Genomic DNA, 24905 nt, shown 5'->3' on the forward strand with positions numbered 1-24905 from the left:
CACAAATCCTTAGCCCCATATTAGCCACTGTGAAGAAAGTTAACTCTGCTTCAGTCCAAACCAGCACAATTAGTTCTTTGATTATGTTTCATTTAATTTATTTTTTTATATTTAAGATACTTTTCTTTACCCAGTTTTTATGTATCATAGGCATTAAGATGCTTTCTGATGGGAATTATGTCTGTAATTGGACTATCAAATGCAGGTTACAAAAACATCATATTATGCAAACCAGTTCTGAACTAATAACTTTGACTTCTTCCTCAATATTAGTTCTTTGATTATGTTTCATTTAATTTATTTTTTTATATTTAAGATACTTTTCTTTACCCAGTTTTTATGTATCATAGGCATTAAGATGCTTTCTGATGGGAATTATGTCTGTAATTGGACTATCAAATGCAGGTTACAAAAACATCATATTATGCAAACCAGTTCTGAACTAATAACTTTGACTTCTTCCTCAATAATCAGTACATAGTCATTAAAAAATTAAAGCAATACCCAACCTCGTCGTTTTGCAAATGTGGAACATGCTGATACATAGGACCCACATTTAAGTGGCACTAATCAAATCAGGTTATTGCACTTCATTTATTATTAGGGAATTACAGATTTCTGTTCAACAAACTAAGAATGTCAAGCATGACACAACCTTCTGGTTGTTAGATGTAGTTCTTAGAAATACCTATATTGACTGAAGAGAACTGATTTCTGTCTTTAAAAAATACCCTAAAGTTTTCTGCTTTATTAAAAAATGTGTAAAGGAAAAAGGAGATTATTTTCACTTATATTATCTGTATTGAAAAACATTTTGAAAAATCTCTGTTTTCTTTTGGAATACAAATTGTTCTCTTTTTTCCCTATAAAACTAATAAGTAATGAATATATTTATATTCAAGGAGGTAAACTCTGCAAGGCTGAGTAGATGCACAAAATCTATGTAGTGTTCTGTCTTTGCATAATAGAAGATGGTAGAACTGTTTACTAATTCTTTCAGCTTTATAAAATGGAAATACTTTTGAGAAAAGGTAATAACTCTGAGAGAGATGATTAAAACATTGCATTATGACAAGGTCAAGCACTTAGATTAGCATAAAAAGCACTTAGGAAAGACATTTGCATATCTTGGCAAGTGAGCAAAAGGTGAAGTCCATAAGTTAAAATACGCTATTAAAAATATTTCTAAAATAATGCACTGTTGTATTGCCAAACTGGGACGTGTGTGTATAAGTCTCAGGGTTTTTTTTAATATTGAATATAAATTCTATCAACTCAAATAGGTATTAAATTATTTGAGGCCTCAATTCTGGAGTGGTTTAAAATTGTGAGCAGGCCATGTAGTCACCTGAGCTATTCAAACCTGCTCAACCTTACTACTGTTAATTTCTGTTGTGAAAGATATAACTATTGATTATTAGAAATATAATGGAATTTTTAAGGTTTTACAGATTAAAGTAATAATAAAGCCCTTTGTTATTAGAAAACCCCAACACTTATTCGTGTGCAAGTTAGGAGGTCCTTAGTTTGAATGAAATACCCTGAAAGGAAGGGAGTTATGTTTAGGTCAATACTTTTATGAAGTGGAAGAAGTCCTCTAAACAACTTGAGTTAAGGAAAACAGCAGGCGATTTGATAAGCTTAAAAATTATGAAGTCAATATTGCCAAGGTAATTTTGTATGATCTATAGTATGTGAAAACAATATCTAGCAAAGGAAGCATCTTTATTATTTTAGTTACAATGCGTTTTCATATAGTTTGAAAATAATTGAACGACTTTTTTTTTGTCACTTCACTGTTCTTTCCTCACCTCATTTTATTTTCTCTACCTTTATATCCCTATAAAGTACATCCTTGTTTCGCTGTGTGGATGGGATCAGTACAAAATACACCAACACAGTTAAAAAAAATAAGCTTACTTTTACTGTATTTGTCAGAGCAGCGTAAGCAAAGTAATACACTTAATAGTATAATTCACTTAATTATTGGTTTAAGGCAGCAAAAGATTAAGCAAGGCAATGCACCTCATCATTATTACAAAGAATTAGTGATAGTGATACATCACCAATTGCCTTAATATGAAGACCATCATCCAGATCTGCAGTGTCTGGGGAGCCTTGGTCACTGTGAGGATTTGGAGAATCCCTCCTGGCAATTGAGAAATCTCACGCAATGCATCCACTCATAGGTGAGGTCTCCAAATTCACTACGACTGGTGTCCAGCTTTTATACACTTTAGCAGACAAATATATGACGATATGGATGGCAATATCTGCTTTTCTTCCTTTATTGGCCCTTTCTTCAGTCGTCATGGGAGACTGTGGGACAAAAAATGAGGGACAAGCGAGTGTAGAACATGCTGACACAATAAGAGGCAACAGGCAGAACTTGATGGACAGGAAATTCCACCTGAACATGAGGAAGAACTTTTTTACTGTCCAAGTGACCACACGGTGGAACAGATGGTCCAGAGAGGCTGTGGAGTTTCCCTCATGGGAGATCTGAATGCAATCCTGTGGAATGTGCTATAGGACAACCCTGCTGGAGCATGGAGGTTGGACCAGTTGGCTTGCTGTGTTCTTTTCTGACCTGACTGATTCTGTGAAACCGATAATCTTACTTACCTTGCTTTGGTTTTAACAGTGGAGTGGCTCTCAGGATGCATGAAATGATTCAGTTTCCAGTTAGAAAACCTGAGATGTGTACTCCAATATCTTACTTAATGGGTACCAGCATGCCATACTTGATCAATTCAAAGTTAAAAAACTGAACAGAAAAACAATCTATCACCCTCTTCTCCCTCAAAAGCATGGGCAGTAGATTCTCAGCACCAGGTGTTTCACTCGGTATGTGTTATCCTGTGGTACGTGTTTGCTAATGTAGGTTTATGTCTAAAAATGATATATTAGACCTAAAGATCTCCATAATCTTTTGGAATCATTCTCTTGTTGCTGTAGAAACATAGCATCCTCAACTGTAGTTGTGGTACAGGAAGCCTAATGCAACATACTCTCATCCGCTCGAATTCAATAAGACTTTTCTCACTGAATTCAACAGGATCAGGTTTTCATATACAATCTTCAAAACCTAACCTACACAGAACAGATAGAACTTTAAAATGTTGTATCTGAGAGAATTCACTGACTATTTTACTATAGAATGTAATGTTTGTGTTTGATGTCAACTTTGAAGGATGTAGGAAATTAACTTGTTTCCAGAATGTAACTTTTTTTTTGCTTTTTCATATTGCATAGATCTATTAAGTAATGATCAGAGGATAGTGATTAGTGATAAGAGAATTTCTCAGTGTGGCCTGTAGGTGGCACAGTGAGTTGGACATCCTGTATGTTCATATTATGTCAATTGGATGCCTGCATAGAAAATAGCTTGTAGAGAAATAACATCCTTTACTGTAAAAAAAAAATAAATTAAAATCTGGTATTTCCTATCATTTTGTTGAAAGAAATTGCAGAGGTAACAAAGCTGTCAAAAATTAAAGAACTGAACAATGCACGAATATACTAGAGGTCACCAAATATGTAGTTAAACTGTCTTCTGGAGGTAGTATTGTTTTTAAATTTTATTGAAGAAGCAGTAATCTCTTATGTTGAAGGTCAAAATAACTATGCTGAAGAGCTGAAATAGACATCCCATGATCAGTGGATCGTTCTGCCATGTGCAAATGCCTTTTTTGTCCCAGTTTTTCTTCCCTTGTGTGCTTAACTTGTAAAACTATAGTTATAATCTTTGCTCTAATGTCTCGGGACCAAATATTAGGGAAAAGCAATAGCTAAATTTGTGTAATCTCATATGTACCTGCTAAACTTTATGACTGTCCATCAATAAACAGAAATGTCTTGCCAACACTGTTGAAGTTGCTAAAATGTATTGTATTTTGATGACCACATTATTTTTATTAACCTTTGCTTTATTTGTCTCAGTTTTATGTAATTACTAATAGTTTCTTCAGACAGATTTGTCTTCTATTTCTTAGGACCAGTGCAAAGTAAAGAAACAAGTTAGATATACTCACAAAGACTGGCAATAACATATTGGGGAAATTTTGACATTAGTAAGAATCATCTCAACAATATATTGACAGCTGTAGTTTTCTTCCAGGATGCTCCCACATGAAAAGGCAACTTTGAAGGAAATCTAGGCAGCTCTAAAGAAAGAAAATTAGATTTTATGATACAAGTGTTTTTTCTCATTGAGTTATTCTGACAGCCTGATTGTGTCCCCCAAAGGCCATGGCAAAACATAATCAGTCTCTCTAAAAAGGAATAGCATTAAAATCTCTTAAAGATGCAAATGTGGTTATCAGAGAACAGTTAAAATATTTCTTTGAAAGATTAGTCTTTAGTAACTCAGAATATTTTTCTGCCAGTCTGTTTTTGAAGAAATACATTTGAAGATTATCAAATCTAGCTATAAAATATGATTTTTGCAAGTGAATTGAGCACTCATGCATTTTATAGATATCATTAAATAAGTCATGTTGCCAAAGATTTGCTTGAAGCTAAATCTTAAATGGGTTAGGTTACATTAAGCATTCTCAAAGTATTTGCAGGCACAATCACTGTGTATACAGGAGGGTAAGTTTATGTATGCAAACAGGTACATAGGCTAGAGTAATTGGGCAGATTGGCTAATTATGTTTCTAGGCAGGCATGCACAGTTTGGCGTATGCAAATTAATGCAATCACAAGCATTGCTGGTAAATTAAACCCATATATTTAATTTTGCCTTTTACGTGTCAACAGTGTCAGATGAGGCGGAGCTTACATTTTCAGTTATGGTTATTTTATTACAAGAAAGATACCAAAGCCCTTTTCAGCCAGTTTGGAAGTGTTTTATCTTTTTTTCTTTCTCTTTTCTTCTTTCTTTCTTTTTCTTTTCTTGTGCACATATACACAGGGGTGCACATATGCTAAAACACTGTAAGCATCACTGGTTCTTTCTTTGATATGTTTTAGTCTTCTTCACCCAACTGTCCCTGTGTGTCTCACAAATTCTGCTTCCAGTTCCTGGTTTTTGCTGATATCATTGAGATTCTCTCTGTTGATGTCTGGAACCTTTGCAATTGATTTGTGCAGCGTTTTAAAGTTACTGTATAACAAATAAACAGAAATTGTATCAGGGTAATAGTTGGGACTCTAGTCCTGTCAGTAGCCTGAGGCTACTGGGGCACTTCTGGATAATTGTGAGCTATAAAAGTAAAAAGAAGTAAGAGGAAGTTGCAGCCATCTATATAATCTAATTATGCTGGAACTCATGTGAATGATTGGAAAACTCTGTGTCAAGTGAGAGGAGCAGCTGTAGTCAGATTATTACTATATAGTATATGTAAGCAAAGATACAGTTCAACTTTGCTCTTTTTTACTATAATAGAAATGAAGCATTTTTTACTTAGTCTTCAAATTATGTAATTCAGCAGAAAGGATTGTTATTTATTCTTAATTAAAGTGGTATTTTTGAATTGTTTCCTGTTTTGATGATACGTCCTGCTGAGCATAAAAGCTTCCTTTACTGATATTTTGCCACTCATTATGCTTCATATAACTGAAGCTGTTTCTGGCTTTTTCATCAGTAACTGGCAGCTTCTGTATACATTATTTCAGGTTCCTGTTTACACTGTAAAAAATCTGTGCAGTTAAAATTTTCACCATACAGCATAACCTGAATGTAGACTTCTAGAGCTTCTATGATTAATTTTTTCCTTCCTTAAAGACCACATATACAACCAAAATTATGCACACCATAAAACATTAGCATAGCTTGGAAATAGGGTTTTGTTTTTTGTCATCGTTGGTTTACTGTTAGGTGTGTGCTTATAGCCTTTTACTCTGCTCATCATAAAACCAGAGGATAAGGAGTTTTTATCACATTTCTTTTTATTACTCCAACCAAGTTATTCTCAAACAATGACTCATTGCTAGTGAATTAGGTTTTGATTATCAGTAGATGAACCAAGCTAAAAGAGTTCTGCTCTATTAAAGAATATTTGATTTGAATTTTTTATAAGTTTGAGCATTTGAATGTGTCCTGGTAAGTCATTGCTGTATTCTAAGTGTAATCAATTTTAGATTCCTCATTAAGATCCTAAGCAGAAAACACAGTATAAAAATCATTCATTATTGTTCAGGTTTTTTATTTATATACAAGTTAGTATATAATATTAATATGCCATACTTTTAGGTCAGTCTATGAACTGGGCAACTCTCATAAAATAGCTGTTTCAGGATGCAGTGACTTCAGCTCAATGCTTTCATAGTTGAAAAAAGCAACTGGAAAAATTAATGAATAAAAATTAGTTCAAAGCTACAGAAAGCATGGCCAGATCCCACAAACTGGAGGCTATGAGAGTATTTTGAAGAAGCATCAGTAACTTATTTTAGACTTCCAGTCTGACCCAGTATAGCTTTTTCATAAGTTAAAATGATCATTCTAGCTCCAGCTGTTTATATGAGCATACACATATATGCTTTTGTAGATCAATTCTGTGCTCCAGACCTTTATATTAACTGTTGACTGATTTTTACAAATTGTAAGCTGTGAAATACAGTGTTTAAAGTGAAGCAAGTGATACTCTGAAGGCCCATGTACCTGTTTCTATGGAAGCATTTATTATATAGCTTTCTAGATCTTAGATGTTACCTCCTTGAACACCAGTATTAATAAGAGTTCTATTCATGCTATTTAATAACAAAAAGAAGAGGAAGTGCCACATAAGTCAGGCATCTTTCACTGATCAATAAGTGTAACAGTCACCAAAGCATCATCTTAATTATTTTTTTTCTACTAGTATGTCTCAGAAAGTGAAATATTACGCAGGCATAAAATATCACTAGAGTGAGTAATGGACAAAGGTGAGCAAGTGTATACCAAAGACTGTTGCAGCTCTTTACTTAAAACTTTATAGTTTAAATTGCATTGGCTTACAGTTTGTAAAGGCTCGTTAAAGTACCCTGAATATGTTCTATTTTTACTACTGCTTACCAGAATTACATACTTTTTGTTTACTTACAGTATGAAAGAGGCTGGTTTAGGCCATAAACAGTGGAGGGGTGGTCCCATTTCATCAAACTGCAAGCAGTGTCCAGTAGTTTATACCAATCCTGTTTGTGGATCAGATGGTCACACATATTCTTCTCAGGTAAGAATTAAATAAAGAACTAAATTAATCTTTCATTGTTCCAGTCAGTTCCAGCTCTTGGAAAATACAATACTGTATTGTAACACAAATCAATATTTATTTGTTTTGGCTAAAATATATATTGCAGATTGCAATCTACAGCAATTCTAGTATATTGTATGATGCAAAAGCAAAATGGTAGTAAATCCTAAGCAGCATAAATCAGTAATACCCAGAGTAGCACCAGGTAAGAGTGTTCCACAATGTAACAGAGCTCCTGTTTAAGTCTACCTGTGACAGTCACTATGGCAGAGTTGTGAGTAAGGAAGTGTTGCTTGTCCCCATTTGTGGGTAGGACATGTTAAGTCAGATTTTCCAGTTGACCATTGAGAGGGTGCTTCATATTCCAAGCATCTAGACATAGATGTAACATATCCAGATGATAAAAATGTAATAATTTAAATAATTGTTGTATATCTTTCCTTTTTGCAACAGCATTTTATGGATTTGAAGACTATAATCAAATCTTCTTTCTGTATTCCTGAACCCTTCTGTCTTTTCTTTCATACATATTTGGAGACAAAATAATAATTTAGTCCCAAGTCTAGCCTGCACATAGACGTAAAAGATATGGTAGTCTCTATAGTTTTGCTATTGAAGTAGATGAGGTAGATAAGTTGATATAGATAATACTGAATGAGCAACTTTTTTATTTTTTGGATACTGTATGCTTTATCCATTAGAGTCTTTCCCAATGTTCTTCCTAATGTAATATAGACATCACCCCCAGTTTTAACCTCATTGCTTATTTCCTATTTTATCCTATAAGAATGCTATGTTCTAAATGGTCCTGTAGGTAAAATTGACCCTTCTGGCCTCTCATGGTTTGGTCTGGAGTAGGTGTACAGAAGGCTAGAAATAATGATGAGATGCAGATATTTTTAAATCAGTACATGTGTCAAAGGTGGGGCTGTGCTTCTCAAACAGAATGATAAGAAATGAGTGGATTAAGTAGACACACTGTGCTTGCACTCCAGTGTATTGTCAGTGCTACAGCCACTGCAGTAGTACAGGTTACCAAACCTCTGTGTCAGTTACATGCATATAATGCAGGAGTAATATAGCATCAGAGAGCTTTTGCAGGATTTTCCTTTTGTCTTCCACAACGTCGTAATGGTAGATTTTAAATCTTCAGCTTGTGGCAGCAAAATGCTAAAAAGAAGTTAATTATAACCGAAGATCTGTATTATTCTATAAATACTTCTTTTTATTTCTTTTCAATGATGTGATAATTTCATATTCTGTGGTGCAATTGCATCAAGAGAGAGATCCTGGCAAGGTTATTTTGAGAGCAGTGGTTTTAAAAATTGGCATAAAGACAAATATTTGTGTTCCTTTACTCCAGGCAAAGTGTAGTTTCCTTGTGTCATCAAGCTCCAGTAGTAGTTTATGCAGCAATTTTCTTGTATTTAGAATGCATTCATCAATGAGTCTGTAAAATCGTATAATACATTTCTGAAAATAAGTCATTAAATAGTAATAGCTGTTGAACACATCCAGGCAGCTGACAGTTATCAGATGGACACTATTGTAGGAGTATACCCTCTCTTTGCAGGACAATCCCATGCAAATGCTTGTATTAAGTTATGTGACTATAGATACTTCATACATGTATTTTGCTTTGGAAAACACAGGAAAAAAAAGATTATATAATAGGTAAAATATCTAGAAATAAATATTAACTTCTAAATTCAGCTTTTCCAAAGTTGGGTAAGTTTTGCCTTCCACTCATTTTAGCAGACCATGTTAGGTTTACTGTGTTCTCAGCCCACAATTAGTCACATGCAGTCAGTGTTAAAGAAAAGTAGCAGGTGTAAGATACTCGTTATTAGCACTCTGAGAATGTTGAAGTGAAAATCTTACGTGCTGAAATGTTGAGTAATCAAAGTGAACATTCATTATTATGTGAGAAGAAAGTTAGTATAAAGAGATCCTGCCATTTCCTTACCAGGGTAGTGGTATTTAATAGTCTTTAAATAATACTGCATGTGTTTTACCCTTGGTCTCTTTTTACCATCTGCATTTCTCTAAACTTTGGCATTTGAAAGTGCAGTATGCATTTTTACTCTAGGAATTCTTAAGCAGTGCTGTAGTGCTGCTTGAGAATGCTGCAGCAGTGCTGCTGCCCTATATACTGGGCATTCTCCATGAAAAACGCCTGTACACCTTGTGCAGCCTTTTTCTAGCTTCATCTTTCCTGGGTTTAATAGGGAACGAAAAAGAACATGAAGTACAGCTCAGATGGGGTGTTTTGTGGCAATAACCCACCTGCTGCCATTTTTTTACCCAGGGACACAACTCACTGCTTTACAACACACGTTGTAAAGCTGGTGTAACTCTGGATGCTTCTGTTGGAATAATTCTCCCATGTCATAGTATATTATAACTAGACCTTCAGTAAAGTGTGCAAAAGTTGTAAAAAAAAATGGTCATGCAGATCAATTGTCTCTTGAATGGGTTTTGCATATTTTTATTACAGCTCTGGTGCTTATATATATACTCTGAAGTTTTCTCAGGTTGAATGTGATTGACAGGTCTGCTATAACCAAATCTAACCTTAAATAAGATCACTGAACAATGCTTTGAGTATTTTGAAAGGAAACACCCCATAAATAAATAAATCTTTAGAATATGCCCATTGACTTACAATTTTATTCCAGAATCACTTTGGCAGTTTTATTGTTAGCGACAATTTGCTCAAGATGGTTTAATATTGACAGTGTATTTTTTATTAAATATTTTTTCTCCTACCTGTGCAAACTTCATTTTATTGGTGACATTCCCTATAGGTATAAATAGCAATAAAAATTATGTTTGTAAAAGTAGTGGGTCTAAACTAGCTTCTCAGACTAAGATGGAAAATGTATAGAAAAGTAGTCAGAAAAGAGGACAAGAATTCTTGAAAGACTATACAGATAGACAGGTATGTAGATTTAGATATTTTTAACATTTAAAGACTTTCTTCAGCCTCCGAAATTAGGATTCCATTCTCATTAGAAGGGTGAAAGAGAGTCAATGGATAAAATCGCACTGTGTGAAGGAGTGAGTTTAGTACTTGTTATTTACTCTATCTGATTTTGTTTATAATTTTGCATGAACCTAAATGGCTAGACTTTTATTCTCAGGTCATATTTAACATTTTTCTTTTTAAAATCACTGCTTCCTTTATTAATTTCTGGTATTTTAAAGACTTAATAATCTGTATCCCTTAGGAGTGTGTTTGGAATAAGATAACTTGTTTGGAGAAAGCATAAAAAATAAGTATTGACATTTTCAGTCTTTGATGTTATTTTAAAGACTTTTATAAAAGTTAAATTAATTTAGACATTTGATTAGCTTATTGTGAGTTTTCAGGTCACATGCCTAAGCTGCTGACAGTTCTTTTCTTCTTTGCAAGCGATTGCTGGAAATAGAAATGCTATTACAAAATAGGTATATATTTTGTATTAGTAAATGAAAGTAGTTTTCACAAACCTGATTCAATGTATGTCAGTCTTCCTTCTTAAATTGGGCTAATCCACTATGCCCTTCTGTTTTTATCTGCCTTGTTACTAAGCAATCTGCTGTAGATTTAACTGTCAGTTGAGATGTAGCCAAAAATAATAAGGTTAAATCTACTGCCTGCCATCTTTAGTAATAAAATAATGTAAGTTCTCTGAAATAAATTATTTGACAGCATGCAGGTTTTTTACTTTTGCAGCTGGAAGAAGCAGCTTCTTCCAGGTGCTCTGCCAGTACTGATTTGTATTTCTAATAAAAGGAGGTTTTGTCAAAAGGGGCATCTCAAATAAGTTTTATGTCTCTATCCCAAGCAACACCCAGTTAAAATCACCCTGTTCAACTGCAGACCAAATCTATGTTGGACTGTTGCAACAAAGAGCTTGTGGCTGAGGTACATTGGCAAATAAAACAAAGTCGTTCACAAATAAAAAAAACCACAACAAAACAAAAGTAAAACTAAAGTGCCAATAGACCATGACCAACCCTTCTTCGTCCCCATTCTCTCCCCTAAACAAAACCAACAAAACCAACCAACCATCAAAAAACCCTCCACAAACCAAACAAAAACCCCATAACAGAGCTTTCTTGAGTGACACTGACCAATAGACAGAGATAGAAAATGTATCTTGCTTGAATGATCCCTGAAGTATACTTTGAATCTTTACAGAAATACTAGTAACTGTTTTTTTATTGTTTAAATGCTTTAAAAAGGCTAAAAATGAAAAAGAAAGAAATGAGATAATTTGATTTCAAGCTTGTACTGATAGGATGTGGTATTCAAAAAAGGCAGAGAAATATCCAAAGGGTGACTAACTTTGGAATAAGAGGATTTTTGTGATCTTGAAAGGCTACTGTTTGGGTGTTTGTTTTGAAACAAATGGAAAAGAATCTTTTAATAAAGAGAGAGAATGGTTAAAGATGACATGAAACAAGGTTATGTAAACCTAGGGAGCAGATTTTGAGAGTTAGTAACAAACAATCTATGACAAGAATGGGATTAAAGAAGTTGAGATGGAAAGTAGCAAATGGCAAATGAGAACTGGGCCAGTGAAAATATTTAAATATTACAGTAATAGTTCTCTGAAAGAAGACCCCAAAGAGTGTGTCAGTCTAAGAAATGGTATGGAAAAGGCATGTAAGTACTCAGTAGAAGAGAAGAGCTTTGGTGGTGCATGGTGTATTTCTGTTCTCATGTCTCTGACAGCCTTATATCCTACCCTGGGCATGTCATTCTGTTCTTAGAACAATCCTTCCCATGTCCAAGGGGTAAAGGAGAGCCAGGCCACGGAAATTGTCCTGCACACAAGGTGGCACTCCAGATATGTCAGGAAATGGAAGAAAATGTGAAAACAAAGACATTCCGTGTTTTTCTCTAGGTATATGAATGGCATGATTATACTGATTCAAAAAGCAGTTTCTGACTTTGTCCCTTGCACCAGTGTGTCACTCAGTTTAGGTCCTAAACAAGTATCATTGATCATTTTCTTACATATATCCTGTAGAATAAAATATGTGCTTACACAATGGTACCTTAAAAAATCATCTAAATTAAATCTTTGCTATCTTCTTTTTTCTCTGTGTAGTTTTCTTCTGAACCACTGGTCTTTACATGTATATTTAAACCATATATTACTTCCCAGTGCACTGAATCATGGGATCTTATTATTTTGGTTTTTCATAGAATGTGTCTCCTTGTCTCTGCTTAATCATAGTGGAGTTTAAATATATGCTTATCAAGTAGCAATGTACACATGGCTCACTTTATTGCTTTAAAGTAGAGCTTGTTCCATGTACCATGTGTTATGGAAAGTTATAATGAATATATATTGGCTCTAATTTCTTTCCCTTTTTCTGTATCTTCCATTTCTTCAAAATTGATTCTGTTTGTCCTTTAAAGAAGGGTTTTTAAACAACATAGATGCAGAAGGCACAAAGGATGTACTTAACATTACTTAGTCATTTTGATTTTCTTTAGCAATTAAGAGAACAGTAAGCATTTGAAAAGGTACAGAACTGCAAATGAAGTGGAAATTACTAGAAAGAATGTAATTATTCAAATTATAATTTCTAGAACATAATTAAATTTAGTAATCAAACAGAATGAAGTGTTTAGCTTCTAAAAGATATTCTTACACACCGGTGATGTAGGTAACATTTGCACTTAGCAAGAAATTGAAATATTGTGAAGTTTCAGATTTCAGACAACACAACGGAAATTTATAAACATTAATCCATTACTATGTAGATATTTTACTGAAAACAAATTCAGACATAGCAGGATTGTGTGATTTTTCAAATTTTCAGTATTTCTAATGCTTTAATGCCAATTTGCTCTGCTTTTATATGCTTAAGTTTCTCTGCTTAGAATGCATCTATAATTTAGAATTTTAAAATAATTATTGAAAGGAGGATGTCGGTGTATTTAATGGGCTTTAATAAGGCACATTTAGCATTCAACATTGTGATGCTAAACAAATAGGTCTTATCACAGCCATAAGCTGTAAAGCTGTAAAAAAGTACAGTTCTTTAACCAGTGAATACTGGGATTCAGGTTATCTAATTCAATACCTAGTAACTAGATTTACTTCTTTCCCAGAATCATGCCATTATAAAGTCTCTAAAACCACATCTGGAAATACACATCTAGAAGTTTCTGGATTGTGTGAATTTCACAACACTGGGTGTTGCTGTGAAGTTCCTGTTCACTTCAGGATGCTTTGAATCCTTAATATACACCTACTACCCTCATGCTTGGGGGGAAAAAATAAAATAAAAATCTAGCAACAACAAAAAACCTTCAGCCACAAAATGAGAAAAACAAACAAATCCTCCACAACAAAGCAAAGAAGAAGAAATTGAAGAAATAAGTAGTTGATATTCAGATATGTTCTAAATATTTTAGACACCTCTCAAACAAATTCCTTAAGGTCCTCCTGTGAATATGGAGTCTTTCAGGAAGTCTGCCTTCTTCCACCTTCATCAGTTTTCTTCAGGGGTGTGATTCTGGTCTATTCCAACTTCAGTCATTTCTAGCAGAGCACTGAACCCTCCAATCTGTATATGTTTCATGTCTAATGACTTTAAGCTGACTGCTTTCTGCTGAATTTTCAAGAAGCAAACAATAGACTTCCACAAGTTAAGATGTTGCTCCTTGCTCTGTTTCCTTGTTTTTCTACATTATCCTTGAGATCAAAATGAGATTTCTTAAAAAACAGGTATACTCTTGCATGAGATCTTGAGGAAATGAGGGGAAAAAAGTATGAAAATAAAAAAATGGAATAGATCTGGACATTGATGAAAACTGAGAGACACACAGGGATCCGAAAAATAGAACTCAGTATCAGAGGTAGGTCCTCTGAATCATAACAATTTGTCAAGAATTTTTAAAAAAATTTTTTAAAATGACATCTTAGGCCACCATGGACTTACTGGAAGAGAAAATAAGCTTGTGTAGCAAAATTTGTCACTCTGACTCTTCATTCAGAATATGGCACAGGAAGACTTGCCTTTGTGTGGTCCTGATTTGAATCCATATGTATTTGACATAGAACATGGAAAATTTTTTGCATATTTTAGAAATCAAATTCTAAAGGCACAAAGTGGAAATATTTAGGTGTAGTTCTGTGTGTCTCTACACAACATGTATCTCTTTAAATTCCAGGAGAAATCTATGTAATCTAGGGAAAAGCAACCATGCTTTGGAATATTAACTCCCACTTTTACAACATCATGATTCTTCTCTGACAGGGTGAAAACCATTATGAATGTGGAACTTAATAAATATTTCTGTCACTGATAGCATGTGCAGCCTTCTCTTTTGGACCATTTAGTGAATTAAATCCAGTACTTTGGGTTCAAATGAATTTTGGTATACATTTTTAGGTAGGCGAAAGAACAGGGTAGAGAGCTGTACATGTAATATGATGGTAAGAAAACTGAGTCTGCCTAGATGTTTCACTTAAATATAACTAACTATACAGAATGTCTTTTCCTCTTTTGCTTCTCTCTTTTTTTTTCCTCATACAATTGAAAAAGTATCATTTAAATGTCTTTGAAACTTGGGCAGGATAATACAGCATGGACTAGCTAGGTCCATGCACATTACTTTATTACTTTCATTATTTTTCCTGTAATTGAAGAGTAATGAGCATGCCCTTTAGATGCTATTTTAGCTCACATATAACTTTATAAATATTTCAACTTAGATATAATTGGATAAATTAAACTTGGTTGATTACTAATGCAATCAGCCAGCGTGGCTTAGGAAGCTATATCACATTAAAAATACAGTGATAATGCATGTTAATAAGGAATAAACAGATTCTTTTAACAAAAAAATTCCATGCTTTTACAAGCCATATGTGTCTTATTATAAGGCTTTATAGCTTTGACGTTACTTTTCTTTCAACATTGCCATTACTCAGAAATTTGCATGTCAGCTGAAAATCAGTGAAGATCTTTACAGACTGACTCGGAACCAATATAGTCAGCTATTTTTCACATGATGGTATAGGAGAATTAAATTGTTTTGTTTGTGTTTTCAAGTTTTGTTTGAATATTTGTTTTCAAAGTTGAAGTGGGAACTTGAAAACGTAACGCTAGTTTTATCTGATCAATATTATTTTTCCTGTCTCATGAAATTTTCTCCAAATTGCAAAACTGAATGCCAGCAATGAGGTACACCAAGGATCTCACATACAAACAGCACTGAGTGGAATTCTGTACATCTATGGCTTGGGTCTGATACATGTGATAGAAAAGTTTGAAACAAGGAACCTGATGTAGTGTTGAAATTTGGAATATGCAAGCAAGAGCTCTAAATAAGAGCCACAGTTTTTGGACTTAAGTATATGTGTGTATATGTCGAAAAGAGAATTTTTTTATATGAAGCATGTTTACAAGAAGCTGTGAGTACATTTTCAGACTGCATCAGTGATTATATTTTTTAAATTAGTCAAGAACAGAAGGAGTAATATTATTATATATTTTTACCCCTTTTGTTAGCTTTTTTTAATCTATTTGATATGTCTTGTATTTTACAGAATTTGTTGTCTTCAGAGACTATTGAAATATTAATTTGCACATGAGATTATACATTATATTTTTACACAAAAAATGCTAAAGCATTATTATTATTATTAAGACATCTTCATTTACTGAAAATACTGAGTTTCAAGTAGGCATATCACAGGATTTTGTCATGTAGCATTCATTAAACTTTGCATTCTGTTTTGAGGGTATAAAATATTAGTTTGCCTGTTTGGAGAATGTATAGAATAAGATGGTGAGGTATGTATTTACCAAACTGAGTAGGTGTCTGAAAATTCAGATGGCTGATTTTAAAAGCAGATAAGTCCTTATAAGGATTTGCAGAAGCTCTTAAGCATCATGTGTCTCTAAGAGCCTCAGAGTAGGAAAGCGAAGATAAGTAGGTGCCTGATTGAAACAATCCCAGTAGGCATCTAGCTGCATGTTTCTGTGGCTTAACATGCTTTCTAGGGTGTCCAAAAAAAGGCTGAATATCTAGTTGATGTGATTTCAGACTTTTTGTTTTATGCCATTGCACTGCAGAGTGCTGAAGAAAACAGACAAGAGCTATAGAGGTGAACATGAAGAAAACTGTGCATAGAGATTTTCATTTCATCATGAAAATTGCTTTCTCTAGTTCATAGATTTATAAACAATATATCATCAGCACTCTTTCAACCACAAAAGATTTTCTTTGCTAAGGGTCTTAGTTCAATAGACACATTTCTTTTTGTTCTCTGGTCAAAATGTTTGTTGCATATCTTTATGGTTAATATTTTTTGACAGTTGTTTTCATTTTAAATAGCAGCACTTGCTTGCTGAAAAGCTGTTTACCCAAACTCCTGTTGTTTAGGTAAATAATGCACCTGTTTAACAGATTACTGATGGGATAAAAGGCATCTGTAGATCTGGACAACACTTCATAGATAGAGTTGCACATTCAATTTTCATTTCTAAAGCTTAAATTCATTGAAAATGTGGTATCTTGGCATAATGTCTAGCTGGTTTTGGCTTGCAATTGCATACCTTCTTGGCTGCTTTTTGTAAAGAAATTTAAAATGGTATAAAGCATAATTGCAAAATTAGTTTTACCACATTAATATTGCTAACTCCATTTTAAGCCAACCCTAAGTGACAGCACTGCAAATGATTCATTTTCCTGGAATTGGCCCCTTGCATGAAGCAGTCCTTCACGTCTCTTCCATGTTCTGTATCATGTAATGGTCTGTGTTGAACTGGACATGGAACATGCCTGATCAACACTGCCCACTGTCCCTATGTTTGGTGACAGGAATCATGTACCCAGTTAAAACAGATTGTAGTTTGTTTATGTATTTTACTTTAGGAGACTCAAATATGAGGCCATAATATCCCTGCACCAAATATATTAAAAGCAAATTTTGGGCAGAGAAATGTATGTAAGCTTTGTGAAATAGGGATAAAGGGTGAAAACGAGGAATATGGATAAGCCAAATAGCATGAAGTGAAGTTGAAAGCACACAGTACTGTACTGTACTGTATGTGTTCAACTGCCAGAGATACCAGATTCTTAAAACAGAGAGAAAACAGAGATCTGTATTGATGAATGAATGTAGAGCTCTACAGGAAAGATTTCTACCAATGAGACACATGATGATACTGGAGGAAATATATAACTCCTCATTCTGTTCTTCAGCATCTACCTTCATGGTAATCTAGTAAAGAGCTCTTTTCTCACAGAACCTGTTGAATGCATCATACTGAAATATTCTGGCCATGAATTGTTGATCATCTGGAAAATACAGAGGGGAGAACTGTGAGCTTTTTTTGGTAGAAACATGTAAATTTGAGAGGATATTACAAATTCAGTAATTCTATTTGTAGCATATGAACTGATAATTATCAGGGGAATCTGAATTTAATTATCATCTGTGTAGATTTTCTTAGAATTGGATAGCAATGCCCTAGTTGATTTTAAGTGCACAAAAATGTCAGGGACTTCTACGGAGCTGTCACTGACATAAGGTACAATTAAAGGTGACAGTTACGTTTCAAAGATGAGACACTTTTTACAGTTGCATAAATATTGCTTATTGGTTGTCTGAGAAGTAATTTACTAAATGCTCAGCAATAAATGTGATGTTGTTCTAGAAAGCATTGTGTCATATTGCCTTAGCAGAAAAAAATTTCTAAAATACTTTTTAATTGACATTGAATTCATACTTTGTCCAATAGTACAGAGTTAAGATTATACAGTAGAAAAGTGTGTGTTGATGTATCTGGCCAAACTTTAGTCTTTCAATGTCAAGGGCTTGAAGCACATAATGCATTGAATATCTAGGTGAATACACTGGCAGCTAATTTCTGCTGACTTATATGCAATAGGAGTGTACCAGATCTGTTTCCTGCTGCCCAGGCCTGAAAACAGGAATTGGAAGGGAGTATCTGCAGACTGTACTTCAAAGCACTAATGCATGTTTCTTTTCCTTACTTGCCAGAGAAATCACATGTATACTCGTTACTTAGCGTGATGTAGTTTGTTTAAAATCCACTAGATATTCCTGGCAAGGACAGTACTATCATAGAAAAATATGTTATCTTGCACTGAGGTTATAGCAGTCTCAAAAAGGGACAGGATTAAATCTGTGAGAAAAAGCAAATTGATAAAACACTGGGAAATGCCAAAGTCAGTGTTGCACAAGTACCCTGTCTTTCTTTTTGGGTAGACTTATAATGCAATCTTAATTCTGTTGCCATTTCTTCCACATGGCTATTCCCTCACTGAAAACACAGAATGGATATACCTCCCTTTACTCAATAAATCATTTTCTCTGCACTCTTCAATACAGTCTTATGTCTTCTATTGTATGGTAGCCACACAGTTAAAATAAATTCCTCATCTACTTTAATATGACTTTATTCCGTGTTCATTTGAGATGTCTGCAAATAGTATCTAATTTTCACTGTCTCACACAGAGTCCCTCTGTGTGACATGAGTGTCGTTTTACAGACAGAAGATGGTTCTGCAGATGGAAGCAAAAACATTATTTGTGGGAGTTGAGTATCCAGTTAAGGGATATTTTTTCGTGTTTCACATTGCAAAGCATTTATATATTCAATTATTTTTAGTTCGTTTATCTAAAAATATTTAGTGTGTTCCCAAATCATATTTCAGGTTTTTAAGAGCTCAGAAAAGCACAAATACACTCAGTACCAAACAGAATTTTCCTGAACTCACTTATCTAAGATCCATGGACCAGCATAAACATTATTTTCCTTTTCTTTTATGTCATCTCCCTAGTTCGTTCATTGCTCATCTTTCAGTCACTTCAGTAAATGAAAAAGATTTATGCAAACAATAGTCTCTTGGCACTGGTTCCTTCCCAGAGCAGGTCTGTCCTGTATTTCCTCACTGAATAAGCTTGATGCCATCTGATCCACCCATTTTCTCAAAGCAAGATAAACTACACAGGTGTCATTCCTGACAGATTTATCTAATCCTGGATGTAAAGGCAATGATTAAGATTCAATAAACTTCTCCAACAATTTATTTTAAGATGTCATTCACTACCCTTATTAGAAAGTTTGCCTAGTATCTGATCTGATACTTTTCTGCAGCAATTTAAGCCAATTATTTCTCATAACATTCATCATGGTATTCTTTTCAGGTATCTTTCAGATGCCTTTTACCTATTTGACTGCTGTTATGTGAATCCTCTTTTCTCAAGACTGAACATCCCCACTCCTTGAGCCTCTTTTTGCTGACTGTATTTTCTAGACCTTATATTATTCCTGTTACTCCAGTTAATTCCTGTCTTGTTTGAAACCTTGTCAGAAAACTGTAATGGTGCTCTATTTTAAGTGCTGCCAGAGCTATGTGCAGTTATTTTACATGTTTTGTAGGTTGCACTCCTGTTTATATATCCTGGTATGGTAATGTTTTTAAACATCGTTAAATTGTAGTTAGTGATCACTAGATTTTTATTTTTGATTTAGAATGGATGTCTGGCAAGTTGCTCCTGCTGGTATTTTAAACATGATTATTTTGTGGGACGTTTGCCTCTCTTGAGCAGCTTGTGATGCTATGCCTGATGCACCCTAGGACATGGTTGGCTCTCCTGGCTGTCAAGTCACACACTGCTGACTCATGTTCAACTTGACCAGGAGCCCCAGATCCCTTTCCCTGGCACTGATGTCCAGTCTCTCATGTCCCAGTTTGTCTGTACTTCTGCCTCATCCAAGGTGCAGAATCCAAGGGCACTTACCCTTGTCAAACTGCATGCGGTTGGTGATTGCCCGGCCCTCTCAGTTGTCAAGCTCTCTCTGCCTTCAAGCAAGTCAACAACTCCTCCCATTTTACTGTTGTTGGCAAACTTATTTAGTCTTCCTTCAAGTCCTGTGTCCAAGTCGTTTATGAAGACATGGAGGTGCACTGGCCCTACAGTGGAACCCTGGAGCCCGAGCCAGCCCCACTAGTGACTGGTTGCCAGCCTGATGTAACCCTATTTACTAGAACCCTTTGCACCCAACCCATGAGCCAGTTACTAACACATCATGTGGTGTGTTTAACCAGCTGTGTGCTGGACATTTTGTCCAGAAAGATTCTGTGAGAGACAGTATTGAATGCTTTACTGAAATCCAAAAAGATTGCATCTACTGTCTTCCCGTGGTCAGCTAGGTGAGTTACCTTGTCACACAAGGAAATTAATTTTGTCAGGCAGGACTTTCCCCTCATGAACCCATGCTGGCCATAACCAATGACTGTGTTGTTCTTCAGGTGTTTTTAAGTAACTCCCAAAATAATTTTCTCTATAATTTTACCAGGCATAGATGTGAGACTGACAAGCCTGTTGTTACCAGGGTCAGCATTTGTGAACCTTCCATTGACTCTTCAGATTCCCAATAATGTTCAAAAATCATGAGAGAGAACTCATGATGCAATCAGCCAGCAGTCTGAGTACTCTGAGATGAATCCTGTCAGATGCCATAGACTGATAGGGAGACAGCTGTAGCTGCAAATCCCACCCAAGTTCAGGGTCAGCTGCGAGTTTGTCATTCTCATAGCCATGGTGCTTCAGCTCGGGGCACTGGGAGCCCCCATAGCCCAGCACTGGTGTTGAAGACTGAAGCGAAGAAATCATTAAACACCTCTGCCCTGTCTCTGTCCCTGTTTGTAAGGTCACCATCCTCATCAAGTAACATTATGTTATTTTTCCACTGCCTTTTGCTCTTAACATAGTTTTAAAAGTCCTTTTTATTGTCCCCCACAGTCCTGGCTGGCTTCAGGTCTCGGTGAGCTTTGGCTGCACAGATGGCAGTGGCAAGCAGCATCTCTGTAGTCCTCGCTTGTGACCCAGCCATGCTTTCATTGGGTGTACACTGCCTATTTTTGGCTTGGCTCCAGAAGAAGATCCCTAGCCTTCTACCTTGCCTGCTTGACTTCCAACATTTTGGAGTTGCCTGCTCCTGTGCTCTTAGGGGTGGTTAGAAAGTGGCCAGTACTGATGCACCATGACAACTTCAAAGGCATTTTCCAAGGGGAAATCAAAAGACACAATAATTCCAGCATTGTGACCTAGTCTTGCAAAAGTCCACTCAGAGCAGCCTTCCCTTCTAGTGGTGCAATGTTGACTGCTACTCTTTGAGGATCACTTCCAACAAGTTTTGTATTCATACTATAATATGAGCATACAATAGAATAATTTCCTGCAATGGATTACCAGGTTGCAATGTAAACCAGTGTGACAAGCCTTGATAAAATCAAGGTACTTGCAATCCGATATTTTTGTGTTTTCTAGAAGTTCTTCAGTAGAATGAAACTATAACTATTATGATTTGACTGATAAAACCCTATATCATGGTCCATTGCATATTTTTCTTCTAGGTGCCTGGGAATCAAACTTACAAGTTTGATGGTTTTTTTCCATATTTTTTGGATAATATTTTCCTCCCTTATTTTTTCTTAATCTCTCTGTATAAATTTTCTCTGAATATTTTTTTTGCTCAACATAGAGATTTTACCTCTGTGAGACATGTGCTGACACATTGCTCCAGTCTGTAGAGGTTTCCTGATTATTTGAAGTTGTCAAAAGGTTTTATGTATATATGAAAATGTATGCTATTTACCTGGAACTTGGTTTACAAATACAAAAACATTTGGAGCCTAATGTAATAAACGGAATGTATCCTGTCCTTGCATTAATGGCACACAAAAATAGTAGGGTTTTTTCATTGTACTTTCTTTTTTTCATTATATTTCTATTTTGTGGCAAACCTCTAGGCTCTTTACATATACAATATACAGAGATCCATTTGGCAGCCTTTGACAGCTACTTTGGAATGGAAGGTGGCAAAGCTTAGTGAAATGTATTACTGTCATTTAATCTTTCTATAATAGTAGTTCTAAGAGCAGAGCTCATGTATATCAAAATAACATGCACTCTATTAGTTGTTCCAGAAAGATAACTGTTCTCATCTTTACTGTAATAACAGTAAAGCTATATGAGTCATGTCTAAAGATGACACATATTCTTTGAAGTTCTTCCCACATATTTTAATTGCTCAACTAGCTCAACTAGTTCACTAAAAAACTGTTTTGGGCAAATGCTGAAGAATGTTGAGTCCATTTAAGACTGAACAGGTTTTCAAACACACAGAATATGAATTAACAAATCACATTTTTCTATGGGATAGAGAAATGAGGATTTTTTCATCCTGAAATATATTGCCAAGAAACCTCGTGGTACATATTCTTTGTTTGTACTGAAGTGATTTATTTCCTTTAAGCACTGTGCAGCATGTTACTCTTACGTCAGAAATACTTACTCTTCTGTGTTAAAGCAAAATGTATGAAAATTCAAACACCTGAAGCATCCTTGGAGTCAAACATGCAAATGAGACATGTTGAAACTCCAGTGCAGAAAACTAATAGGCTAAAAGCAAAGGGGAATCAAGATCAGAAGATAAAAAGCTGGCTATATTCAGAAGTTAAACAGAATTTTTTCATGCATATAAGGGATTGTGATAAAAGTAGCATGAGCAGCTGTTTATAAAAACAGTTTAAATAAGGAATATTGTGAAATCCTACAGATGAGTTTCCTGAAAATTTCATCAAAGCTTAAAGCACAGCTATTTTTAGGTTGGGTTCCTTAAACTAATAAGATTAAAAAGCTATCTCTTTTTATCAGAGACACATATTAAATTTGGGCTATATTCCATTCTACAAGCTCCAAATATTGTTTGGAGTATTAAAATATTAATTGGGTTCTGTACTGTCTGGAAACGGGTACATCAAAGTTAATGCAAGCACACTCCTGTACAGCCAGGTTAATTGTGCAGAGATGCTAAAAGTATTCAGTTGTTTCAAAATCAGCGTAGGCAGGTGTTTGCTTTGCTTCTGTTTTCTGGTCCTTTATGAGATATTTGTGCTATTCATATAGCTTTCAATAGGAGCATTTCTGTTGCATTTTTTATGGAGAATTAAATGGTTCTTTTAGTGTCATTTTCCTTTTACCATGCCTTTTTGACAGAAGGTATCACATTCAAAACTGAAGTATAAGTGATGATTGTATGTAAATACACAAACTTTGAGATATCCTTTTCTATTTTATATGTTTCTGTGGTACTGGCAGTTGTGCAAAAAGGTATTATTTCAATACAGCAATGCAGTTCAGCTTGGGCTAGGTAGAGAATTGCATGAGAGCGTGACAGGATTAGAAGTCTGATTGCGTGAAAGGTTGATAAAGTTCTGTAAATTCACAGTGCTTATATCTGCGTACTAGTGGAAAGCTCAAGTGCAGTCCTTCAGGAGGCTCCTTGTTTCTCATGTAGCTACAATGCTCCCACTCCTTACATATTTTTATGAGAAAAACTTTGACTTTAGGGTTTGCCAGAAATCATGGTAATTGTATCATGGAATTGCATTAAACTGAAGTTAGATACTCTAACAGAAGATGCGACAGGGAATATGAAGTACAAATTCTGGTGAGATTGTTCTTCTGAAGTGTTGTGATGCACAGAAAGCACATCATATTTTTGTTTGTTGCTTGAGCTGGTTTTCTGACTCATATACTTCAATCTCCCTTACTTGACTAATGAGACATCTTCCATCTTTCGTTCAAGGATGAAGTGTTCTCCATAACCATCTTTCTCCTTTGCTCTTTTGAAAAAGCTCTTTGTAGATGCTCCCCCCAACCCCCTTTGTTTTTGGATTGTGTTTTTCTTGATAATACATTGGGAAAACATCCCAGGGAAAGATCTCTATGTAAAGAACTGCTCTTCGGGAATAAAAGTTCAGCTTTTCAGTAAGGTTGACACTGCTTACAGTAATGCTGAATTGAGTCTGAAATGATAGCCAATTTAGGGTCCAAAAACTTTGTACCTTTATCTAATCACATTTTTATTATGAAGGTAGCATATACTGCAGAAGACTTTTCCTAACACCTGTCCCTGCTAACTTTTAAGCACTTAGTGAAAGATTCTTTCAAAATTATTAGAGCCGTAATTTTTTGTTACAAAATATGTTAATATTAATGGTAATTATTCTCTCTCCTTACAGTGCAAATTAGACTATCAAGCCTGTGTCTCAGGAAAACAAATCTCAGTGAAATGTGAAGGACGTTGCCCTTGCCCTTCTGACAAATCCACAAATGCAGGCAGAAATGATAGGAGAGGTGAGTGATGGTAATTCATATAAGGTTTTTTAACAGCTTATTTCCAGAAGGAAGTAAGATTTTGCTCACAGAAGAGTACAGTTACCAGAAACACTGATTATTCTGAGTAAAACCACCTTTATTTTGTTCAGGATTGTTTTCTTTGCCAGCGGTTTTCAAATTTTACCTACAGTAAAATACCACAGTATTTTTCAAATGAGCTATTGCAGTATGAGTTACTGCTGTTCTTTTTATACTCTTTAATACTCCTTGAGTTACTATTGGCTGTATTTAAGACAAAGAAAAAATCCATTCCTTGCTCCTCATTTTTTCAAGTGAATATTCAAGAAAACAAAGTGTGTTTGAAAGAAAAGAAATTTAAAAGTCCTTGTTACTGGTCATAGGAGTAAGTAGTTGCACTTAAACTATGCAACTGAAAGGCTGTATTATATAAGTGAGTTCTCTGTTTGAAATGTGATTGATAGGAATAAATCAGCTTTCTTTTGGACCACGCATGAAATCAGGCTGCTGGAAAATGCACTTGCTTTGC

At 35.0% G+C, this 24905-nt stretch overlaps 1 protein-coding gene across 2 annotated transcripts in view; it reads left to right on the forward strand.

Annotated features, from left to right (window-relative positions):
- The window catches only part of SPOCK3 (sparc/osteonectin, cwcv and kazal-like domains proteoglycan (testican) 3), a 102106-nt gene that overhangs the window by 20111 nt on the left and 57090 nt on the right, over positions 1–24905 (forward strand). For both annotated transcript variants that reach the window (XM_009070899.1, XM_009070900.1), the window contains exons 2-3: positions 7031–7157; positions 24262–24376. In XM_009070899.1, the coding sequence (XP_009069147.1) occupies positions 7031–7157; positions 24262–24376 (242 nt within the window). The remainder of the gene's footprint in view (positions 1–7030; positions 7158–24261; positions 24377–24905) is intronic.

The sequence above is a fragment of the Acanthisitta chloris genome, unplaced genomic scaffold (assembly GCF_000695815.1).
Source record: "Acanthisitta chloris isolate BGI_N310 unplaced genomic scaffold, ASM69581v1 scaffold6853, whole genome shotgun sequence".
Taxonomy (NCBI): Eukaryota; Metazoa; Chordata; class Aves; order Passeriformes; family Acanthisittidae; genus Acanthisitta; species Acanthisitta chloris.